The 17,747-nt window shown below is 40.2% G+C and overlaps 5 protein-coding genes across 7 annotated transcripts; 1 reads left to right on the forward strand and 4 right to left on the reverse strand.

The window, feature by feature from the left end:
* Positions 1-619: 619 nt before the first annotated feature.
* LOC108138297 lies at positions 620-3,687 on the reverse strand. Its single transcript, XM_017260452.2, has 3 exons — positions 2,489-3,687; positions 1,196-1,922; positions 620-1,004 (listed from the first exon to the last, which is right to left on the reverse strand). Exons 1-3 carry the CDS (start codon positions 3,154-3,156, stop codon positions 678-680), a joined length of 1,722 nt encoding a protein of 573 aa, XP_017115941.1. The 5' UTR covers positions 3,157-3,687; the 3' UTR covers positions 620-677.
* A 1,934-nt stretch (positions 3,688-5,621) lies between these two features.
* LOC108138296 (nuclear protein 1) lies at positions 5,622-6,336 on the reverse strand. The gene has a single exon (XM_017260451.2). The coding sequence runs from the start codon at positions 6,242-6,244 to the stop codon at positions 6,038-6,040; it is 207 nt and encodes a 68-aa protein (XP_017115940.1). The 5' UTR covers positions 6,245-6,336; the 3' UTR covers positions 5,622-6,037.
* Positions 6,337-7,064: 728 nt separating this feature from the next.
* Positions 7,065-9,183, reverse strand: LOC108138211 (zinc finger protein 595). Its single transcript, XM_017260330.2, has 2 exons — positions 8,572-9,183; positions 7,065-8,516 (listed from the first exon to the last, which is right to left on the reverse strand). Exons 1-2 carry the CDS (start codon positions 9,082-9,084, stop codon positions 7,614-7,616), a joined length of 1,416 nt encoding a protein of 471 aa, XP_017115819.2. The 5' UTR covers positions 9,085-9,183; the 3' UTR covers positions 7,065-7,613.
* A 338-nt stretch (positions 9,184-9,521) lies between these two features.
* On the forward strand, positions 9,522-12,835 carry LOC108138208 (PI-PLC X domain-containing protein 1). 2 transcript variants are annotated; one of them, XM_017260329.2, is made up of 4 exons: positions 9,522-10,139; positions 10,229-11,356; positions 11,968-12,241; positions 12,308-12,835. In XM_017260329.2, exons 2-4 carry the CDS (start codon positions 10,435-10,437, stop codon positions 12,543-12,545), a joined length of 1,434 nt encoding a protein of 477 aa, XP_017115818.1. In that variant the 5' UTR covers positions 9,522-10,139; positions 10,229-10,434; the 3' UTR covers positions 12,546-12,835. The 2 variants fall into 2 exon arrangements, with proteins under 2 accessions (XP_017115818.1, XP_017115817.1); XM_017260328.2 differs by having other exon boundaries at positions 9,522-11,356.
* LOC108138207 (large neutral amino acids transporter small subunit 1) lies at positions 12,582-17,539 on the reverse strand. 2 transcript variants are annotated; one of them, XM_017260326.2, is made up of 8 exons: positions 17,456-17,539; positions 16,702-16,954; positions 15,857-16,052; positions 15,520-15,622; positions 15,192-15,459; positions 13,709-14,033; positions 13,513-13,637; positions 12,582-13,298 (listed from the first exon to the last, which is right to left on the reverse strand). In XM_017260326.2, the coding sequence occupies exons 2-8, from the start codon at positions 16,899-16,901 to the stop codon at positions 13,025-13,027; spliced, it is 1,491 nt and encodes a 496-aa protein (XP_017115815.1). In that variant the 5' UTR covers positions 16,902-16,954; positions 17,456-17,539; the 3' UTR covers positions 12,582-13,024. The 2 variants fall into 2 exon arrangements, with proteins under 2 accessions (XP_017115815.1, XP_017115816.1); XM_017260327.2 differs by having other exon boundaries at positions 16,702-16,955; positions 17,459-17,477.
* Positions 17,540-17,747: the final 208 nt, after the last annotated feature.

Here is a 17,747-nt window from a genome sequence, read left to right on the forward strand (position 1 = left end):
TTATTTTAGCTCACAAAGTTTTTGAACTAAAAACCGTTATAAATGACTACTTAATGATTGCTTAAACTAAAATTGTTTGTTTGTTAATTGGTCGATGTATGTATGTATTTAGAAGTTTAAACCTATTAAAATAAAATTACAATAAAAATTGCATGGTACTATTTAGCCTTCAGAACAACAAAAATTCCTGTAAAAAGAAAAAATATATATTTCGGTGAGGAACCAAATAAACACTATCCGTCATTTGCTTAAAAAGTGCTTAACCTTAAATTTAAAAGCACAACATATTTTTTTTTGAAAAGATTACGGTAGTAGATTTTTGTGTAAAAATTTCATTTAATTTAACCAATCGAGTCTAAAGGTGATTTGTTTTATTTAAGAGGTTCCTAAAACTTTGAACAGCTTAAAAAAATTAACGGAGCAAAATTAAAAAAAAGGCGGATAGGAGTTGTTCTATTTAGATCATCTACTAAATATATTTTTGGTTTTTATATCTAAAATTTGTTTGTGTTTTTGTTATTTATATTTTTCAAAATGTTTTCAAACTAAAAAGCTACTAAAAGTAGGCAAATTGCTAGGTTCCAAATTTTAAAACATCTCCCATTAAGTTCAGTCCAAGTTTATCTTCAACATTATTATATTTTCTTTAACAAATATCGCATATAGTATTCAGTTCCCTATCTCATGACCGTCGCCGTGTCCGGTTTCCCCGTGGACCAGCCGGGCTCCTTGTCCTTTTCATGATCCAGTGGCACCTTGTCGATGGCATCCAGGATGAACTTGATGGAGTGCGCCGTCCGTGGCAGCCACTCCATGATGCGGAAGGTGGTGGAAACTGGCGGAGTCGATGCATCTCCGTCGTCCACAAAATCGGCATCGCCCCCGGACAGAGACCGAACTCCGCCGAGATAATCCGTATAGTCGTAGTCGCTGGTCAGTGGATTTACCTTGGAGTAGTAAATGGCAGCGAACGTCGAGTAGATAATCAGCAGTGCTGTGCCCACCTGTGGGTTAACATTGAGAGGTAAATATTAATATATTTAAACATTATCTTTGTAAATGTTTTATTATCATTATAATGAGATCTTAAGTTGGATCTAATTGTTTTCAAAAGCCTAGCTCTAATCATTTTTATTCAATTTTTTTTAAATTTATAACAAAGAAAAGATTTTGTGGTTCGGTGATGATGACTCACCTGAAATACGGCCCAGAACTTGTAGGAGCCTTCCGTGATGACGAAATCGTAGTATCCCTTGAGGGGATCGCCCTTGATATAGCGCCCCTCACCAACATCGGAGTCGGCTTTCTCCTCCGCTTCGGCATCCCGTCTGTGGCGCAATCCACGCACTGATCTCAGATTGCCCTTCTCGCCCTTGCCAGTGACCACTTTGGTGGACAGAGCCGATGGTGTCACTGTCTCAACTTTCTCCACCTTCTTCTCCGGCTGCTCCACTTCCTCCTCCTCCTCCTCCTCCTCTGAGCTATCTGGAGCAGATGTCGTCGTGGTCGTGGTTGTCGACTTAGTTGTCGTTGTCGTGGGCTTCTTGTTCGGGTTCTTTTTGTTTCCCTCCATTCGTGGTGGTTTCTTTGAGTTGATCCTCGTCTTCTGCTGCTGCTGCTGCTCCTGCTGACGCAGTCGATCCTTCTCGGCCTGCTTAGCCGCCTGCTCCTGGCGGAACTTCTCCGTACTCTGCTGATGGCGTTCGCTCACTGCGTTCCAGGCACCCATAAGGGCCTGGTACAGATCCCAGATCTGCTTGAGACTCTTCAGCACGGTAACCAGAGTGGATTCACCTTGGACCTCAGCCACTGCATTATGGGAGGCGGGCTGAGATTGCTTGGCCAGCTCAGATTCCGCATGAGGACGAGGCTGGAAGCCCATGGGATAATCGTACACCTCATCGTAGGCGGGATAAGGGGATCTAAAAATGGTCAAAGATATGTTTAAAATATATGTTATTGAGATGCCTATCTTGATGATTTACATTATGAGCCAAGTTATCATATTTATAGATTTAAACCTGTCATAAAATTTATACAATTTTGTTTTTTATTTTTGCAAAATTTATATTTATTTGGCATATTTTAAATGTCTACAATGTTGTGAAATTGTGTCACATAATATATGCTCCTATCTTTGTTTACGTACATATACATTATATGGTTTTAAAGTTATATATACATTCGTTCTTGTATATGTGGCTTTACTTACTGACCTTTAGTTAATCTTGAAATGGCGTCTTTGATTATTTATTATTTATGTTTATTTGCAAAGTATTGCAATTTAACATATATGAAATTTAAATTGTTACAGTTCTTGTTTCGCAATGCAATGCGAAATCTTTGGTTTCGATCAGGAATCAAAAACACTTCACTCATTATTTAAATGTTATCCAAATATTATATATATTACTCGTTTCTTAATAATGTTTCTGAATTAGTTTCATGTGTTCTTCTAAATGTCTAAAATTTGATTAAGAATTCTCACCTATTGGGCGGTGTCTGGAGCTTCCTGTTGTTGCCCTCCGCTGCGGGATGAGTAGCAACTGGAGCTGGATTTCTCCCAGTAGACCAGGGCGAGTAGAAGGAATCATAGGGTCGGGCCTGCGACGCCCTTCCCTCGTCCGAATCCGTCGACGGGTCGTCCTTATCGTAGAAGCGATCCTCCTCCGCAGGCTCCTGCTGCTTGGACTCTGGATATGGATATCGACCTGGGCCATAGTCATCGGCTACATCGTAGTAGGGATCCTGCTCGTAGGAGTCCTCTCTGCTCTGCGGTGGACCGTAGGCATCTTGCCGTAGGCCCATTACAGGATCCATACTTTCCGCATTCACTACCACCGCCTGCTGCTCCTCGTAGAAGTTTCTGCCTTGTTCCGGTTGAGATGGATTCGGATTAGTGGCATTTCCGGCCTCCCTGGCAATGCGTTCCACGGTGGCGATTTCCGTATCATTTCCGGCACTAGCTCTGAAGTGGTTCCACATGCGGGTAAGGATCAGGAGATCGCCCTCTCCACCGGAGCTCTGAGCCCGTCCAGCTTCGATCATAGACACCGCCGTTAGAGTGGTCGCAAATAGAAGCAGGGTGATCACTAGAATCCAAATGGGCGATAAACGGCGTGGCGTCTTCGCGGACATCTCCTCGTAGGATGACATTATCCGTTTGGCAAGTGATTTTTATGGTTCCGAATCCTTTTTGTTTTGAGCACAAACCGCACAGCCAGTTGGCTCGGAGTTTAATCGTCAACTAAACGAAGAGTCCCAAATGATGGTCCAGAAAAACTCCGCCTTGCGATGGTGCTAATGGTGGGTTTTGGGTATCTAGAACATCTATCCGTAGTGGCTCGTTGAAAGGTGCTAATCCGTGGGCCGCGTGCATCATCGTTATTGGGCCAGTGCTCCAGTTTCGATTTAACGGTTCATCCGCCACCGAGTGCCACAGCAATTAGCACCATCCATGTCTGCATATCGCCAGTACTCCGATTCCCATTCCGATTCCGATCCATCTCCATTCATATATGCGTAATTCCCCCCGACTTTTGTTGTTTGTCACAAATTCGTTTTTTTTTTTCGCGGTGAAAGTGTGCAATATGATTCTCTGTCCAGAAGATGGGAGCTCATGGGACATGGACCTGAGGAATTTAGGAAATTGTAATTGGTCGCATTTACCATGGTCGCCATCGTCGGTCTTGTGCCATTCGTAACTCACGATCTCACGATATTTTCCTACACGTGCTCATAGATCGTGGCCTGCGTGCGATTTTGATTATGGGATGATAAGAAAGAAATCTATTAAGATATTTTTTAGACAACAACAATGAGATGTCATCCTAAGCGACTTCGCGAATTCTTAAGAGAACTTACTTTTGAATGAGGATATCAAACTATGTACATATGTACATATATAGTATGAATTATGTGGTCTCAACTCACCGTGTATTTATCCCCACAATTTTCAAATTAGTTATTTTAATATCTGGTTGAAAGAAAAAATACGAATACTATAATTTTATTAAAAGAAACAATGTTAAAGTGTTTTCTTAATAACTGAAAGCCTTTTACATAAATATAGAAATCAGCATGAAATTAAACAAAAATACACATATGTATGTATGTAGTTTCTATTTTAGTGTTAAATCGAATTATTTCAAAGTATCAGATACAAATATCTATAGATACAAGAAACAAATCATACAAAATTAAAACAAAATTTTTATTAAAAGTGCAGTTATATTCTTATTTAGTTGTATTATATTAAGTATTATATTAAGTTTGGTAACTTCTAGCGATTTCTCGAACTTACTGAATTAATAGTGCGTCATTTGTTTGTCGGCAAAGCGCACCGTAGCAAACTAGTTTCGTTACCCCCAAAATTGTTTACATTATGGTTTAGAATTCTCACTTGTTTTCCACCAAAAAGCTCTGGTCGTATAGTTTATATGTGTTTGTTGATTTAATTGAGACCTCCGTGATAGTGTTTAACGCTCGATTTTCTTTTTATTTTATGTTTTGAGAATGTAATGCATAATTTGTGAAAGGTTCAACAAAACCCACAGTTTTTTCAATTTTTTAATAAGGGGTTAAACGCTCATTTATGAAAAACAATAATAATTAAAACATATTTACTTATTTAAAATTAATTATTTACTTATTTAAATTCTAACTAGTGATACTTAAAACTTTTGAAAAGATACATTGTTAGACAAATATATTATTAATAAAAATGCAATCTTTAAACTGATAGGCAAAATTGTATTCAAAATGCATGACTAATAAAAATACAAATTTGAAAAGAACATCAAGAAATTCGATTGCCCAATTATTTGTCACTTGTCGATGATTAATATTCGGCAAACATACATACATAGACATACGTAAATAATTATACATATATACAGCATATAGAAAAACCACCTGATCGAGAGTCTGTTTTATTGTTTACCAAATATCAACAACGCAATTTAAAAAGCCGGCAAATGGCGCAAAGAGAGCGAGAGAGTACTATTAGAGTGGACCTTTCTGGAAAGTTTGTTCGATCTATTTATATTTGTGCGTTTGTATGTTTGCGTGTTTGTGAGTGGAAAATTACTTCGCTTTATTTTATTGTGTTCCACATGTAATAAAAAAATGTTTGAGTAGCGAAAGCCCAAAAAAGTTAATATGTAAATGCATATTTACATTTTTCATACATATAAGCATAATAGTACCCACACGCGCTAAACAAAACCGGAAGAAATGCTGCTTGTGTGTGCAAGTTTATTTACCTGTGTAAGTTATGAACTTTCAATGGAAGGTTGCGGGAATATATGTATGTATGTATGTACATACGTACATATCCGTTTCGAAACTAAATGTCAAGCTGCTTATGGGAATACATTTTTGTTTACTTTTTTGTCGTGTCGACTCCTCTAAACAAAGAAATACTCAGCTGCAACTGCGTTGGCGATAATCGAGGAGCTGAGTGCAAATGAGTTCAACTAAAAGGAGGCTATAAATATGCACTTGCAGCGGCAACACACTGACAGCATGGGAAAGCATTGGAAAAGCTCTCTGGCTTGACTTTTGGTGCCTGGAAAGGCGCTGTAAAAGTGGAAAAAAGTGAAAAAAAAACGCAAACATAATTCAGTTTTGGTTTTTTTTTTATTTTATATGTAATACCTAAATCAAACTTCATAATTTGAAACGCACTAAGGCTTAGCAACTAAAACGTGTAAGTCTGAATTAGTTTAGGAATATTAAGAAGTTAAGAGTAATATTTGTTTTTTTGTTTGTGAAAATATAAGCGAAATAAAATTATTACAAGTTCACAAAGTTTTGCGCCGCATGAAATCCCAATGCACAATCCAAATGCAAAGTGTATTTCCAAGTGGCTTTTGTTATTCTTTCTCGTTCTCTCTTTTCTTTGCTTCCAGCGATTGCTGCGATTGATTTCAACTGATTTTCCTTTTCTTTCCTTTAAATTCGAAGTTTTCTTTTCCTTCTTTCCCCGTTACTTTTTGCTCTCTCGGTACCGCTGGCCCGTCTCCGATGCCCTGCATCAGTTCTTGCAGGCGGAGGCCTTCTTGTTGTTGTTGGTGTTCATCAGCTTGGTGAGAATCTTGCGGGAATGGCCAGAGGGATCGAAGTGATTGGTGTGCTCGGTGGCCTCCTTCTTAGAACGCTGCTTCCCGCTGTGGCCGGAGAAGATGTGCTTGTCATGGTCGAAGTTGTAGTGCTCGTACTCATCAAAGTGCGCTTCGGACATAATGACGATTTAAAATTGGACAAACTAACTGCTTTCTCGCTTTATTTTAGATCTTTTCCCTGCAAATTCGCAGACTGGAATTGAATTTTTTTCGGTCGAGCAACCGCTTTTATAGCCAGCCGAGCTTTTTGAGACCGTTAAAAGCTCTCTCACTGTCAGAGTTGCCATACTTTCCTCATAAGATAAGTTGAAATGGAATTTAAATCATCTAATTCCCAAATGCGTAAAAAATAAAACTTAAACTCTTTGTTGTTATTAGCTCATTACCTTTCGTTTTCACTCCTTTTCAAATTTAAGCCAATTTAATAATGTTTAGTAATTTGTTTTTGACCTGACAACCCTTTTGCTCTCTTTGCCAAAGAGAGCGCCAGCTTTTTGGCCATTTTTGCTGCGCAATTTAATTTTTTGTTGTTTACAAAATGCGCGTTGAACAAAACGAAAAAACACACATCGTCAAACATAATATTTTGCCTTGTCCATTTATTTTAATTATAAAAGAACTTTTCATAATACACACGTTTCAAAAGTGTTATGTAACGCCCGCCCACTTTGGCCCTCAAAATACGACCCCCAAAGTGCATTTACCCAGCATGTATTTCTCCACATTTTAAATATAAAAACAAATGCAACATGAAGTCTGTGTGATACACCTTACACTGCTAAAAATATTGTTTTCTTTCCTTATAAAATATTGTTTAAATATATTTGAGTTATACTTTTAGATATATGTATGTATGTATGTTATTTCTTCAATATTCAATAGTAAAAAATTTAATTCTAGAAAAGTCTAATAAGGTTTTACCAATTACCAATGCATAACTTTTATTTGGGTGCGTTAGAACCTGATCTGTTGACCCAGTTCCCTCCCACTCGAATAGCATTTGTTTATTTCTAAAAACCGAAAAGCTTTTAGTTTGTTTTGGTCTAATCGATTTTATATAAACAACAGATGTTACGTGGGGTTCTTGCGGTGATAAGGTGCGAACTATTGTGTTGGTTAGTCATTTAGCAGCTATTCGTTCTAAAAGTACCTCTGGAACTCTAGAAACGACGCAATAGATCGTTATCACATTCTTAGATAAGATAGAACGGCCTCAACAATGTTGTTTCAAGAACCTTCCACAATATACCACAACTTTGTTTACAATTCATTGGCATCAAACCATTTATGATTGCTTTGAATGTCTCCAAAGAGAAATCGGTTCCAGAATATTCCAATGGTAAATATTTGTTGGATAACCGCGATCTCTTCGAAACCCTTTCACGCAATCTGTGATATCAGTAAATGTTCGGTTACCAAGCTTACCAACTGATACATTATCCAAATTAATAATTTCAATTAATTTTAAAAAGTTCTTAAGTTTTACTTCTATTTAACAGTCTCCTTAGGCAGTAGAGTTTTCAGTCGTCGATCAGGATTTGTATCCATTTTCGCCTTGCTCTGAACCTTCTTGGGTTTTTTTTTTGGCGTTGACAATGTCTCGATTACAGGCAGATCAAAGTCGTCGGGAAAGGAACTGTCCACTGTCTCAGAGAGCTCCAATTGCACCGCCTTCTCCGTGTGCACTCGCTGTACGTGCTCTTTCATTTTGTCGGAGCGATGACTACTAAACCCACACAACTGACACTTGTACCGATTGGGACCGTTCTCCGTATGCTTCAAGGCGTGCCGCTTGAGGTTCTTGCTCTGACTGAACTTGCAGCCGCAAATCTCGCAGATGAAATCCCGTCCCTGCTTGTGGGTTTCGATGTGCAGCTTGAGGTTCTCCTTGCGATTGGCTCGATGCTTACACCCCGAAACTGTGCAGGCGAAGAATTCCCCGGTGTGGAGCAGTTTGTGGGAATTGAGGGCCTTCATGTGGGTGGTGCTGTAGCCGCAGACGTCGCAGAGTAGCTGCTTCTCGGGATTGTGCACCACCAGGTGGTTGCTCAGGCCCTGTTTCCACTTGAAGCCTTTTCCGCAATGAGGACAGAGGTGTGGCGTTTCCGTACTGTGCTTGGGCTGATGGACGAGCAGGGCAGCTCGAGTGTTGAAGCGAATGCCGCATTGCAGGCAGAAGAACGGTTTGCGAAGATCACTGGAGTGCCTTCGAAGATGTGTGTCGTACTCCCGCCAGTCTAGGAAACCCACTTCGCACAGGGAGCAGGTCAGATGCGAAGGCTCACAGCTGCCCATGTGCTCGATCATCTTCTGCACCTGGTAGCACTTGTAGTCGCAGCCAATGCAGTAGTTAACCTTACTGCTTGACTTTACGGCCCTGGGATTCTTCAACTGCAATGAAAAGGTGATATGAGATTCAGGGAAGCAAGGCGGACATCCTTCCCACCTTAAAGTAACTCTGTCGATTCTCAAACAAATCCTCCGCTTTCCTAGTTGGCTCCTGATTTTGTTCCACCTCGCCCGAAGCCATGTTCTCTGACGTTTCCTTCACCTCCCCCAAAGGCTGCAGCTGGTAGAGGTTCAGTAGTTCCGTGACAGCCAGAATTTGCGCCAATTCTCGGAAGTGCGGCATGTGTTCTTTGGACACGGAGACCATGTCCTCGTAGAAGAAGTCCACAATGGAGTGCAGGCACTGAGTGCAGCTAAAATTCCGAATGGTGATCTTCAGCGGATTGTGAATGGAGAACTGTTGCTGCTTTTGGTTGGTGTTTATCAACTGGCTCTGGGCAGCCAGCACACAGAAGTGGACACTTAAGTTCAGGGAGTCATCCGAGTCCAATTCCAGGAGGAGATCACAGAACTGTCCAGTTCTCCGCTGGTTGTTCAGGTAATTCGACACCTTGGAGTGTAGTGGCTGGTGCAGAGTGGGTATGGATTGCATTGCCTGTGAATGCAGCATTTCCTACGCTTGTATATTGCACTAATCCACAATCAAAACAAAGCAATTTCAGGTTTTTGTTAGGACGCCAAAAACAGCTGTTAAACAGTGTGGCCAGGTAACTTTTTTATAAAAATGCAGACAACAAAATACTGACCGTTATAAGTATTAGCCCGTTTGAAAATTCGAAAATTCAATTTATTTCTTGGTACATCTTATTTTGATTCTGCTTTTAATACTTCTTAAAGCTAACAAATGAAAACATTTTACAAAATTACTAAGCTTTGCTTTCAATTTCATTTTTGAACTTTCCAATATGAAGTTACTAAAATGAATTTATATACTTTGAAATAAATTATTAAGTAATTTTTGTATAAACATGGAATAGTGGATGTAAGTAAACTCGAATGTGTCGAACAATAGGTTCGATTTACAGAGAATACCGAGTTAAATATTCCCTAAAAAATATATAAAACAAAAAAAAGTTCAATAGTCAGTAAAACAAAGGCTTAAATTGGGTGACTTCTTAAACAAATAAATACGCTTTACAGAAAATGTCACAACCCTAATGGATACCCAAATGTTTATTCAACAATTGGCACTCAAGTATCAGCCATTTACATGGGAAGTGTGAAAGTTTAATAAACAAAAGAACCCAATGCACAAGCTCTTCTCGCTTTGGTTCTCGCATTTGAGCTTCAGTTGAGAGGCGGCGCTGGGCTCGGATTGTCACAGATCGCTTGCTTTTTATATTAATTTATTTAGTCGGTGCGAAAGTGAATCAAATCATAACGCTTCTATTGTTTTGTTTCCTATAGGAAATACGTGTGTGTTTAGCCTCCAAAACTCTTTGTGTTCTAAAAATACCTAAACATTACACTGCCAATTAAAGCCGAGTGCGAACAAACAAGTGCTGATAATTTGCACATTGCTGAGAATTGACTGCCCTTATTGTTTAGAATCTTATCGGTTATGCCGGTCAAATGTTCTGTACACGCAGCCATTGAAAATTAGTGTATGCAAACCCATTTCAATTCTCCAGTTAGCATAAGGGCTAATTACTTGGAATCCCCGGGGTAAATAGTGAATTCAATGAACATGAAAGTCTAAGTTAATTTACACAGTGATTTCTTGCTAAGCTCTAGTGTCTGGTTCTAATTTCTAGCTTCTAACTGCCAACCCCCTTATATAGCATACATATAGATAAAGATCTAGTGGATTTGGGGTCTGGGTCTCAGTTCATTAAGTCCGGGGCTCTCGACGCGAGCGGTTGATCTGTGACGATCTCTCGGGGTGTCGTGTTTATATTACTGCTCTGATTAACGTCAGTTGCAATCAGCTCGAATCATCAGTAGTAATTCAATCAGAGAAATGGTGGGAAAAATTCTACAGCTTGCGCTGCTGGTTCTTCTCCTCTCCTGGACGCAAGCTCAGACCGAACCCTACGAGGATCCCAACAGTCTTAAGGTCTGGCTGACCATCAGTGCCCGCAAGAGATTCCTGGAGGTTTCATGGAGCAATGCGCCGGCGCGGATGGGTGACCAAGTCCTGGTGACGAGACAGGATGCCCTCAGCTTCGAGACCAAGCTCCTGCCCAAACGGACTCCACTGGCGACCTTCCACAGCGAGGAGGGCAGTGGTTCCGGCGAACCACCAAACAGTTACGTGCCCATCAGTGGATTCACAGTCAGACCGGAAGCCAAATCGGACACAAATGAGGTCGAACAGAAGTACTGGGTGGCTAATGGAGGAGCCACCGAAGTCGTGGCGGCCATTCAACCCACCCAGGGTCTCTCCACCCAGTGGTTCACCACCGGACTGCCCTTTGACTATGCCTTGTCCAGGAATGTGACCGTTCAGACCTCCTGCTACGGCTTTTGGGCCAGCTACATAGACGTACAGGGTAACATCCTGGCCAAGACGTGCCTCAAAGTGTTTCCCCGCTGGATGAACGAGCTGAAGTCCAAAATAGGAGAGATGCGCCTGCGAGATCTGTTCATACCCGGTTCCCACGATTCCGGCTCATATCGGCCCAATTTCGATCCGCTGCTCAGGGAAAGCCTGGTGACCAAATACGCCCTCACCCAGGACGACGACATCCGGGGGCAGCTGATGCACGGAGTGCGCTACCTGGACATTAGAGTGGGCTACTACCGGAACTCACCGGACCCGTTCTTCATCTACCACGGGATCACCAAGCAGCGTCCCCTCCAGGAAGTCATCAACCAGGTGCGGGACTTTGTCCACGAGACCAACGAGATTGTTATCTTCGGACTGAAGGAGTTTCCAGTGGGTAAGAAATGAGATTAGTTGTAAGGTATTTTCTTTTTAAGAAACTTTAAACTCTTGAGTGTTCTATAAACAATATCAAACAAAGGAGGATTGAAATCTAATATCTCTAAAAATGGTAACGCATCCTTATAAAAAATAAGAAAAATTGTAGATAACATTAAATATTCTAATATATTTAAAAATGGTATCGCATCCTTATAAAAAAAAATAAGAAACATTGCAGCTAGCGTTAAATATTCTTTATAATTAATATATTTTGATTTTTGTGCGTATGTAGTTTTTAATGAAGCTGTGTGAATTTTTCTATGAATTTTACAATAATTTCTATGGCAATTATATCAAGTCGTTATTTGATTTTTTTAAAAATTGAAACTTTAATTATAGATGAAACTATAATTTGTATTTATTATTCTTCTTATGGGTAATTTATATTCTGAAACTAAAAGACTAGTTTTTAAAGAAACGGACATGGCTAGATCGACTTTCCTAGTGATGCTGACCAAGAATAAATATATTTTTTAGGCTCGGAAATTACAATACCCTCTGCAAGGTTATAAAAACTATTTAAATCACAATTTTGACTTACAAAATCCCCATTTCCGTTTCCTTCAGGATTTGGAAAAGGGCTTGGAGTGCATCGCCTGCTGATCAGCTATTTGCGTGACCAGTTCCAGGACCTCATAGCTCATCCTTCGCTGTCCTGGCGCGCATCCTTGCGCGACATTTGGGCCCGTAGGCAGAACGTGTTCCTGGCCTACGATCACGAGACCATGGTGGACGAGTTCCCAGAGGTCCTGTTCGGATCCGTGGAACAGCGTTGGGGAAACAAGCAGACGTGGTCACAACTTGAGACATATTTGCGCAACGTTAACGACTTCGATACGTCGTGAGTGCATCTACAAGTTATTGATAAGATAAAATACCTTTATCGCTAATTATTGCTAATTCGCAGACGTTTCTCCAGCCGTCCGGTGTCCGATATGGCAGAGTTGACCCCGGAGACCTGGGACGTCATCTTTGACAAGCACGGAGGACTGCGCAAGATGGCCGACAACGTGAACTGGCGGATTTCTCAGCTGTATCGAAATGAATTGGGCACCAATGCCAACATTGTGTCAGCGGACTTTATACGGGGCACCACACTGGTGGAAACAGCTATAGAGTATAATACCCGTAAGATTTACATGTAGATAGAAACCATAGAGCAGTAGGAATTTAAACCAACATTTCCGAATTTGCAGTAATACATTTATTTGCTAAGCGATAAGTTATTGTACTGCCATGTGGCTTCCCTAAACATGTCACATTTTATAGTTTACAGTTTTGTTCCCATCAAAGCGCATTCAATTACTTCCTGATTGTGTTAAAAAAGGAATTAGAAGTGAACTTTAGTGGGGAGTGAGCCAAAAAAGGCCTTGGGTTGTGTAAAACCTGTTAACTGAGGAGCTTGCTCAAATAAATACATATGTTAAAACTAAAATCTAAACGATGCCGATTGCGTTGTGAGGAATGCCAATTGTCTAGCTAAAAAATATCATACAAATGGGGCAGGGGGATTTGCTTAAAACTGTTTAAAATATTTAACAATTTCTCAGTGTTTTCGAATATCAATTACGACGAGTGTTTTTTGAACTAAATGCATAAAGTTCTACGGGTGCGGTACATAGATTTAGTTTATCGTCTCGTTCGATTCGATAATGGTGGTGTTAAATATGGCCCTGCAAATCTCCACAACGGAGTTGGACAATCGTCCGTAGCACTTGGGCTTGTTTTTCCAGGCAATGAAGGCGTAGTAAAATGGAATGCCGGCCAAGGTGATGGCGATGCCAATCAAGAGATTACCTGGCTCCTCCAGATTCGGGAGCAGCACCAACGTCACACAGCTCACCATGAAGATAATGGGCAGCGCGAGATTGACTTTAATGGGTCGCGGCAAGTCGGGTCTGGAAGGCAAGAAATCGGTGAGTTACTCAAACGGGTTTAAAACTCAAAAGGTATTTGATCATTTAAAATATTATAGTAAAATACTCTGCAATAAATTTTAGTTTTTAATGGTTAGTGTCTTAGGTCTATCTCATTTTTTTGAAATACTCTAAAAAAGTCTTACTAATTTTGATCATAAGTTTATATAGAAAAGGTATTATTAGCTTCAATTACCTTTTATGGCGAAGCCACAACATTCCGGCTATGCTGGCCACCACTGAAAGCCAGAGCACCGAACTGAAATAGTTGATCAACTGGTAGACATTATCCGTAAGCAGCATTAGCAGCGACATCAGGCACTAAGGTTAAATATGCCAATAGCATATCACATTTCTCGGGTAAAATGGTAAAATGGCCAGCGCCAACTTACTGTGAAAATCAGGGAGGGAATGGGAGTCTGTTGCTTGACGTGAAACAGCTGGAAAAACTTTGGCAAATGCCCCTCCTGAGCTCCAGTTGCGAACAGTCGCGCCGAGGTGAAGAGCACTCCGTTTACACCTCCAAAGGTGCTCAGTGCCACGAAAATGGGCACCATGAAGGCCAGAGGTCCGAATACACGGTTTCCAAAGGTCACCGCCACGGCCAACGAACTGAGCATCTCCGGTTTGTTGACCACTGCAAAATAGGCCAAGTTAACCAGAACATAGATGCCTGTGACCAGGGGCATGGCTATCCAAATGGCTCGTGGAAGATTTCTGCACAAAGAAAAAATATAGCATTACTATGGTATTATATCCCTTTTTTTAAAATTAAGAACAAAAAAACATAGAATGTCGGCTAAAACTACAGGCACCCCGACCCCTTCTATCAAATCTTTCGCTTTCTTAAATATATAATCTCCGTTTTTCAAAAATGTTATGACGTCATAATTAAAACTTTCATAATAGCTGGTAAAATAATAGTATGATTGAAAAAATGTTTTGGTGAAACGAAAACTATTCCTTCTACCTGTTAAGTACTTTTCAACGAACACAATATACCTTCTACGAGTAATGGATTTATAAATGTTTGTAAACAAACATTGGCTTTAAACAAAATTACGCCAACACATTTAAAAGTAGAACAGTAAGTGTTTCGGTGTTTTAATATATGAACATTCTTTAGCGTTGAATCATATTTAAGTATTTTTGTGATTTATTCTTATGACGTGAATTGTATTCAGGAGAATCATTGAACGGAACGGACAACAACTACATTTATATAAGACATAGTCGCTCGACCGTAAAATTTTTTTTAACATGATCAGATCACCACATAATAATAAATGGCATAAAAAGGGTATAAAATACGAAATTTTTGTCTAAAAACAGGTAAATTAAAAAAAATTGATATCACCTATTTAATATAGCAAAACTTTCTGAAAATAACGATTGGAACCGAATTTGAAGAACATTTTTTTAACTATAATATACAAATAATTACATAATATAAAAATTAAAATAGTTATAGTTAAAAAGTCAAATACTCTTGCCTGGTTTATTTTGTACATTAAAAACTAAGGATTATTTCAGAAATATAAGTATATAAGCCGAGGAGCAAATAAGTTAAAGATTTTCTCTATGTGAATAGGAACGTGCTGTTTAACGAGAAACCCACTTGGCCTGTGAGGGGGTGTAGAGCACTTAAATTGATTGCTGCGCTTCGAAAGCAAATTGAATTCGTTAGGGAGACGGCAGGCAGCATCCCACACATTCTAGGACCCATGACATCAAGGACGCTCAACAAGTTTCAACTTGTTGCTGCCTGCGCATGACGCAAAAGGCATGAATAGGACAAATAATCCCGACTCATTCCACTTTTGCAGCCATTTGTCATGTTGGCGACAGGACGAAACCCTGAGCCCCACCACTCACTTGTACGGATCCTGGAGCTCCTCCGTCACAAAGTTCAAGTAGTTCCATCCGCCAAAGGCAAACAGACCGGAGTAGAAGGCGTAGCCAATGTTGCGGGCACTGTAAGTGCCCTCCCACGGATTGCTGAAGTTCTCCAACTTGCCCGTGGCCATATAGTATAGTCCGGCAAGGATAATCATGATAAGGGCCAACAGCTTGCCCACCGTGAACACATCCTGCACCTTCATGGACACCTTCACAGACAGACAGTTGATGGCGGTGAGCAGAGCTGGAAAAATCAGAATAATTAAGATTTCTCATTCCCCGGGGGATTTGTTAGTCTACTCACTTAGGCAAATGGCAGCCAGTAGTTTCACTGCATTCTCCGGTGGATCACAGTCCGGAAAGAATGGTTTGGCCGCATAGTGTGCAAAGGTTAAAGCCACTATGGTCTGTAAAATTGAAAATTATATTTTAAACTTTAAATACATTTAACCATTCAAAATCCCCTTTTTGTTTTCATTGGAGAAAGTTGTTGTTCTCGTAATTGAATTCAATTCCGGTCGAAGGTAGCCGCCACTTAATAAATTTCTATTTATTTGCATCAACAACCAATTCGAAACGCTGCCCATCAATCAAGTCAAATAAACATTCCGTAATTCAATTGATGGAAGCCAGGCACTGACCTGCGTTGTTGGCCGTATGATGAGTAGCGCTATCCAGAGCCGAAGGAATCCCACGAGCGGTCCAAAGGACACCAGCAGATAGGCATAATCCCCGCCAGATCTGGTGATGCTCGTTCCCAGTTCGGCGTAGCAAAGAGCTCCAATTGTCGATAGAATTCCACAAGCCGACCAAATCAAAAGGGAGCTTCCCACGGATCTGAAAAGCAATAAACAAAGGGTGGTATAAATAAACAAATTTTATGAAGAAATATAAACGTATTTGGTGATGTTTTGTCAGCTGACCATCACTATAATTTACTACTAGTAATTAAGAAACTCAATTAGCAGTAAATTTAAAAATTAAATTAAATTTAAAATCGTTTACAGTGAGATGATATGATAATATAAACTCAATTTCTTATCCTAATATAGTGAGATAATTGAGTAAATAAACTGGTTTAAAGCGAACATAAGAAACATTAATTAAAGCATTGCAAAGACAAAGCTGTCATAAATAAATTCGTGAAACTTTATGCAAATGCCATATGCGTATGGCATACACCTTTTCTGTGCATCTTATCAATAATTTAACTGTTGGCACGCCTCATTGACGTTATTCTTGTAACTGGAGACAAAAAAAACGCTCAAAAACACTTTAAAGCTGACGCAATATTTATGCAGAATTTCAAGGGAAAAATCTTCGGGGGAAAATCGACAACTAATAAATTCATCTTAATTGGCGCCAAAGGAATGTTTGCGACAATCTATCCATTAATTAACAGTTAAATTGACCTTTTTGTGAATAAATTGAATTAAGGATGATACTATATGTACATACATATGTATGTAGGCATAATGCCACTCACTCGGTGTAAAGAAAGACTCCAGTGGGTGCGATGAAGATGCCCGATCCAATGATGGTGCCCACTATAATGGCCACTCCATTGATGAGGGTTAACTTCCGTTTCAGGACAATTTTCTCCTCCCCCTCGGAGGCAGTGCGTCCGTTTGTGGGCGTGGGCTCAACCAGACTGGTGGTGACTCCATTGGCATATCTGTCCGTCATGATTGAGTGCTTTGATGTGGTTCTCCTCTAGTGCCGATTAGCTGACATTGCCACTGAAAAGGGGCAAATTTAAATTGTTAATTTTAGAAAAACTTTTGCCATCATTAGGGTTTCAGCACGTGTTGCGCAAACTGTAAACAAATGATTTTTTTTTTCTACGAGAAGTAACTTATTGCTTCGTTGGCAGCAAACTAATCTGCCATTGTCAGACATAAACTTTAATTATGTTTTCTGACACCGCCACTATCTTCGATACACAAAATGAAGCTTTAAACTGCGGGGTTTACGGGGTATCAGGGTTTGTCGTTATATTCCCCATAGAGGTTGTGCGTGGCTTTCGTAGTGACGCCTTCGCCAGCGTGCCAATTTTCACGATTTCGTCATCGTCGCCACTGCACTTTGCGACGCGTGGCAATGAAAATTGCAGTTGTTGCAGAGTTGTGCTATCTGGCATTTGCCCCTTTTTGCCTTTTTTCGCAACGTTTGGAATGCAGTTTGGCTGATTATTTCGGTTTATCTAGTCGGACTTCGTCTGTTAAAACACGATTTATTACCTCGAGCGCGACACAACAAAACGCCTTCAACTGCGGACAGCGACTGTGCGTTGGCATCGAGACCGGCATTTTCATACTAAAATTAACGCAATTTCCACCCCAAAAGCGGAGAGAAAGAGCAATAGACAGAGAGAGAGAGAGCGATTCGCGAGTGTGCGCCATAAAATCAAAAAGAGCTGTTTTGGGAGAGAAATAATTGCTCAAAACCGGAAATTGCTGTCGAATTGTTTGTTTACAAATCCAGTGAGCAGGTGTACTTTTGAAATTGCCATTGAAAACGGGTGTACATATT

This window comes from Drosophila elegans, unplaced genomic scaffold (genome assembly GCF_018152505.1).
Source record: "Drosophila elegans isolate 14027-0461.03 unplaced genomic scaffold, ASM1815250v1 contig_814, whole genome shotgun sequence".
In the NCBI taxonomy this organism is placed as follows: domain Eukaryota; kingdom Metazoa; phylum Arthropoda; class Insecta; order Diptera; family Drosophilidae; genus Drosophila; species Drosophila elegans.

What these genes read in the sequence shown, in the direction of transcription:
- LOC108138297 (XM_017260452.2), bottom strand. Translation starts at nt 3,156, where the DNA reads ATGTCATCCTACGAGGAGATGTCCGCGAAGACGCCACGCCGTTTATCG. An exon ending in CTCCAGACACCGCCCAATAG is followed by an intron (nt 1,923 to 2,488) that starts GTGAGAATTCTT and finishes GACCATTTTTAG; the next exon opens with ATCCCCTTATCCCGCCTACG. An exon ending in AGTTCTGGGCCGTATTTCAG is followed by an intron (nt 1,005 to 1,195) that starts GTGAGTCATCAT and finishes GTTAACCCACAG; the next exon opens with GTGGGCACAGCACTGCTGAT.
- LOC108138296 (XM_017260451.2), bottom strand. Translation starts at nt 6,244, where the DNA reads ATGTCCGAAGCGCACTTTGATGAGTACGAGCACTACAACTTCGACCAT.
- LOC108138211 (XM_017260330.2), bottom strand. Translation starts at nt 9,084, where the DNA reads ATGCTGCATTCACAGGCAATGCAATCCATACCCACTCTGCACCAGCCA. An exon ending in ATCGACAGAGTTACTTTAAG is followed by an intron (nt 8,517 to 8,571) that starts GTGGGAAGGATG and finishes TTTTCATTGCAG; the next exon opens with TTGAAGAATCCCAGGGCCGT.
- LOC108138208 (XM_017260328.2), top strand. Translation starts at nt 10,435, where the DNA reads ATGGTGGGAAAAATTCTACAGCTTGCGCTGCTGGTTCTTCTCCTCTCC. An exon ending in ACTGAAGGAGTTTCCAGTGG is followed by an intron (nt 11,357 to 11,967) that starts GTAAGAAATGAG and finishes CGTTTCCTTCAG; the next exon opens with GATTTGGAAAAGGGCTTGGA. An exon ending in GTTAACGACTTCGATACGTC is followed by an intron (nt 12,242 to 12,307) that starts GTGAGTGCATCT and finishes GCTAATTCGCAG; the next exon opens with ACGTTTCTCCAGCCGTCCGG.
- LOC108138207 (XM_017260326.2), bottom strand. Translation starts at nt 16,901, where the DNA reads ATGACGGACAGATATGCCAATGGAGTCACCACCAGTCTGGTTGAGCCC. An exon ending in GGAGTCTTTCTTTACACCGA is followed by an intron (nt 16,053 to 16,701) that starts GTGAGTGGCATT and finishes ATTGCTTTTCAG; the next exon opens with ATCCGTGGGAAGCTCCCTTT. An exon ending in TTGTGGCTTCGCCATAAAAG is followed by an intron (nt 13,299 to 13,512) that starts GTAATTGAAGCT and finishes CTTGCCTTCCAG; the next exon opens with ACCCGACTTGCCGCGACCCA.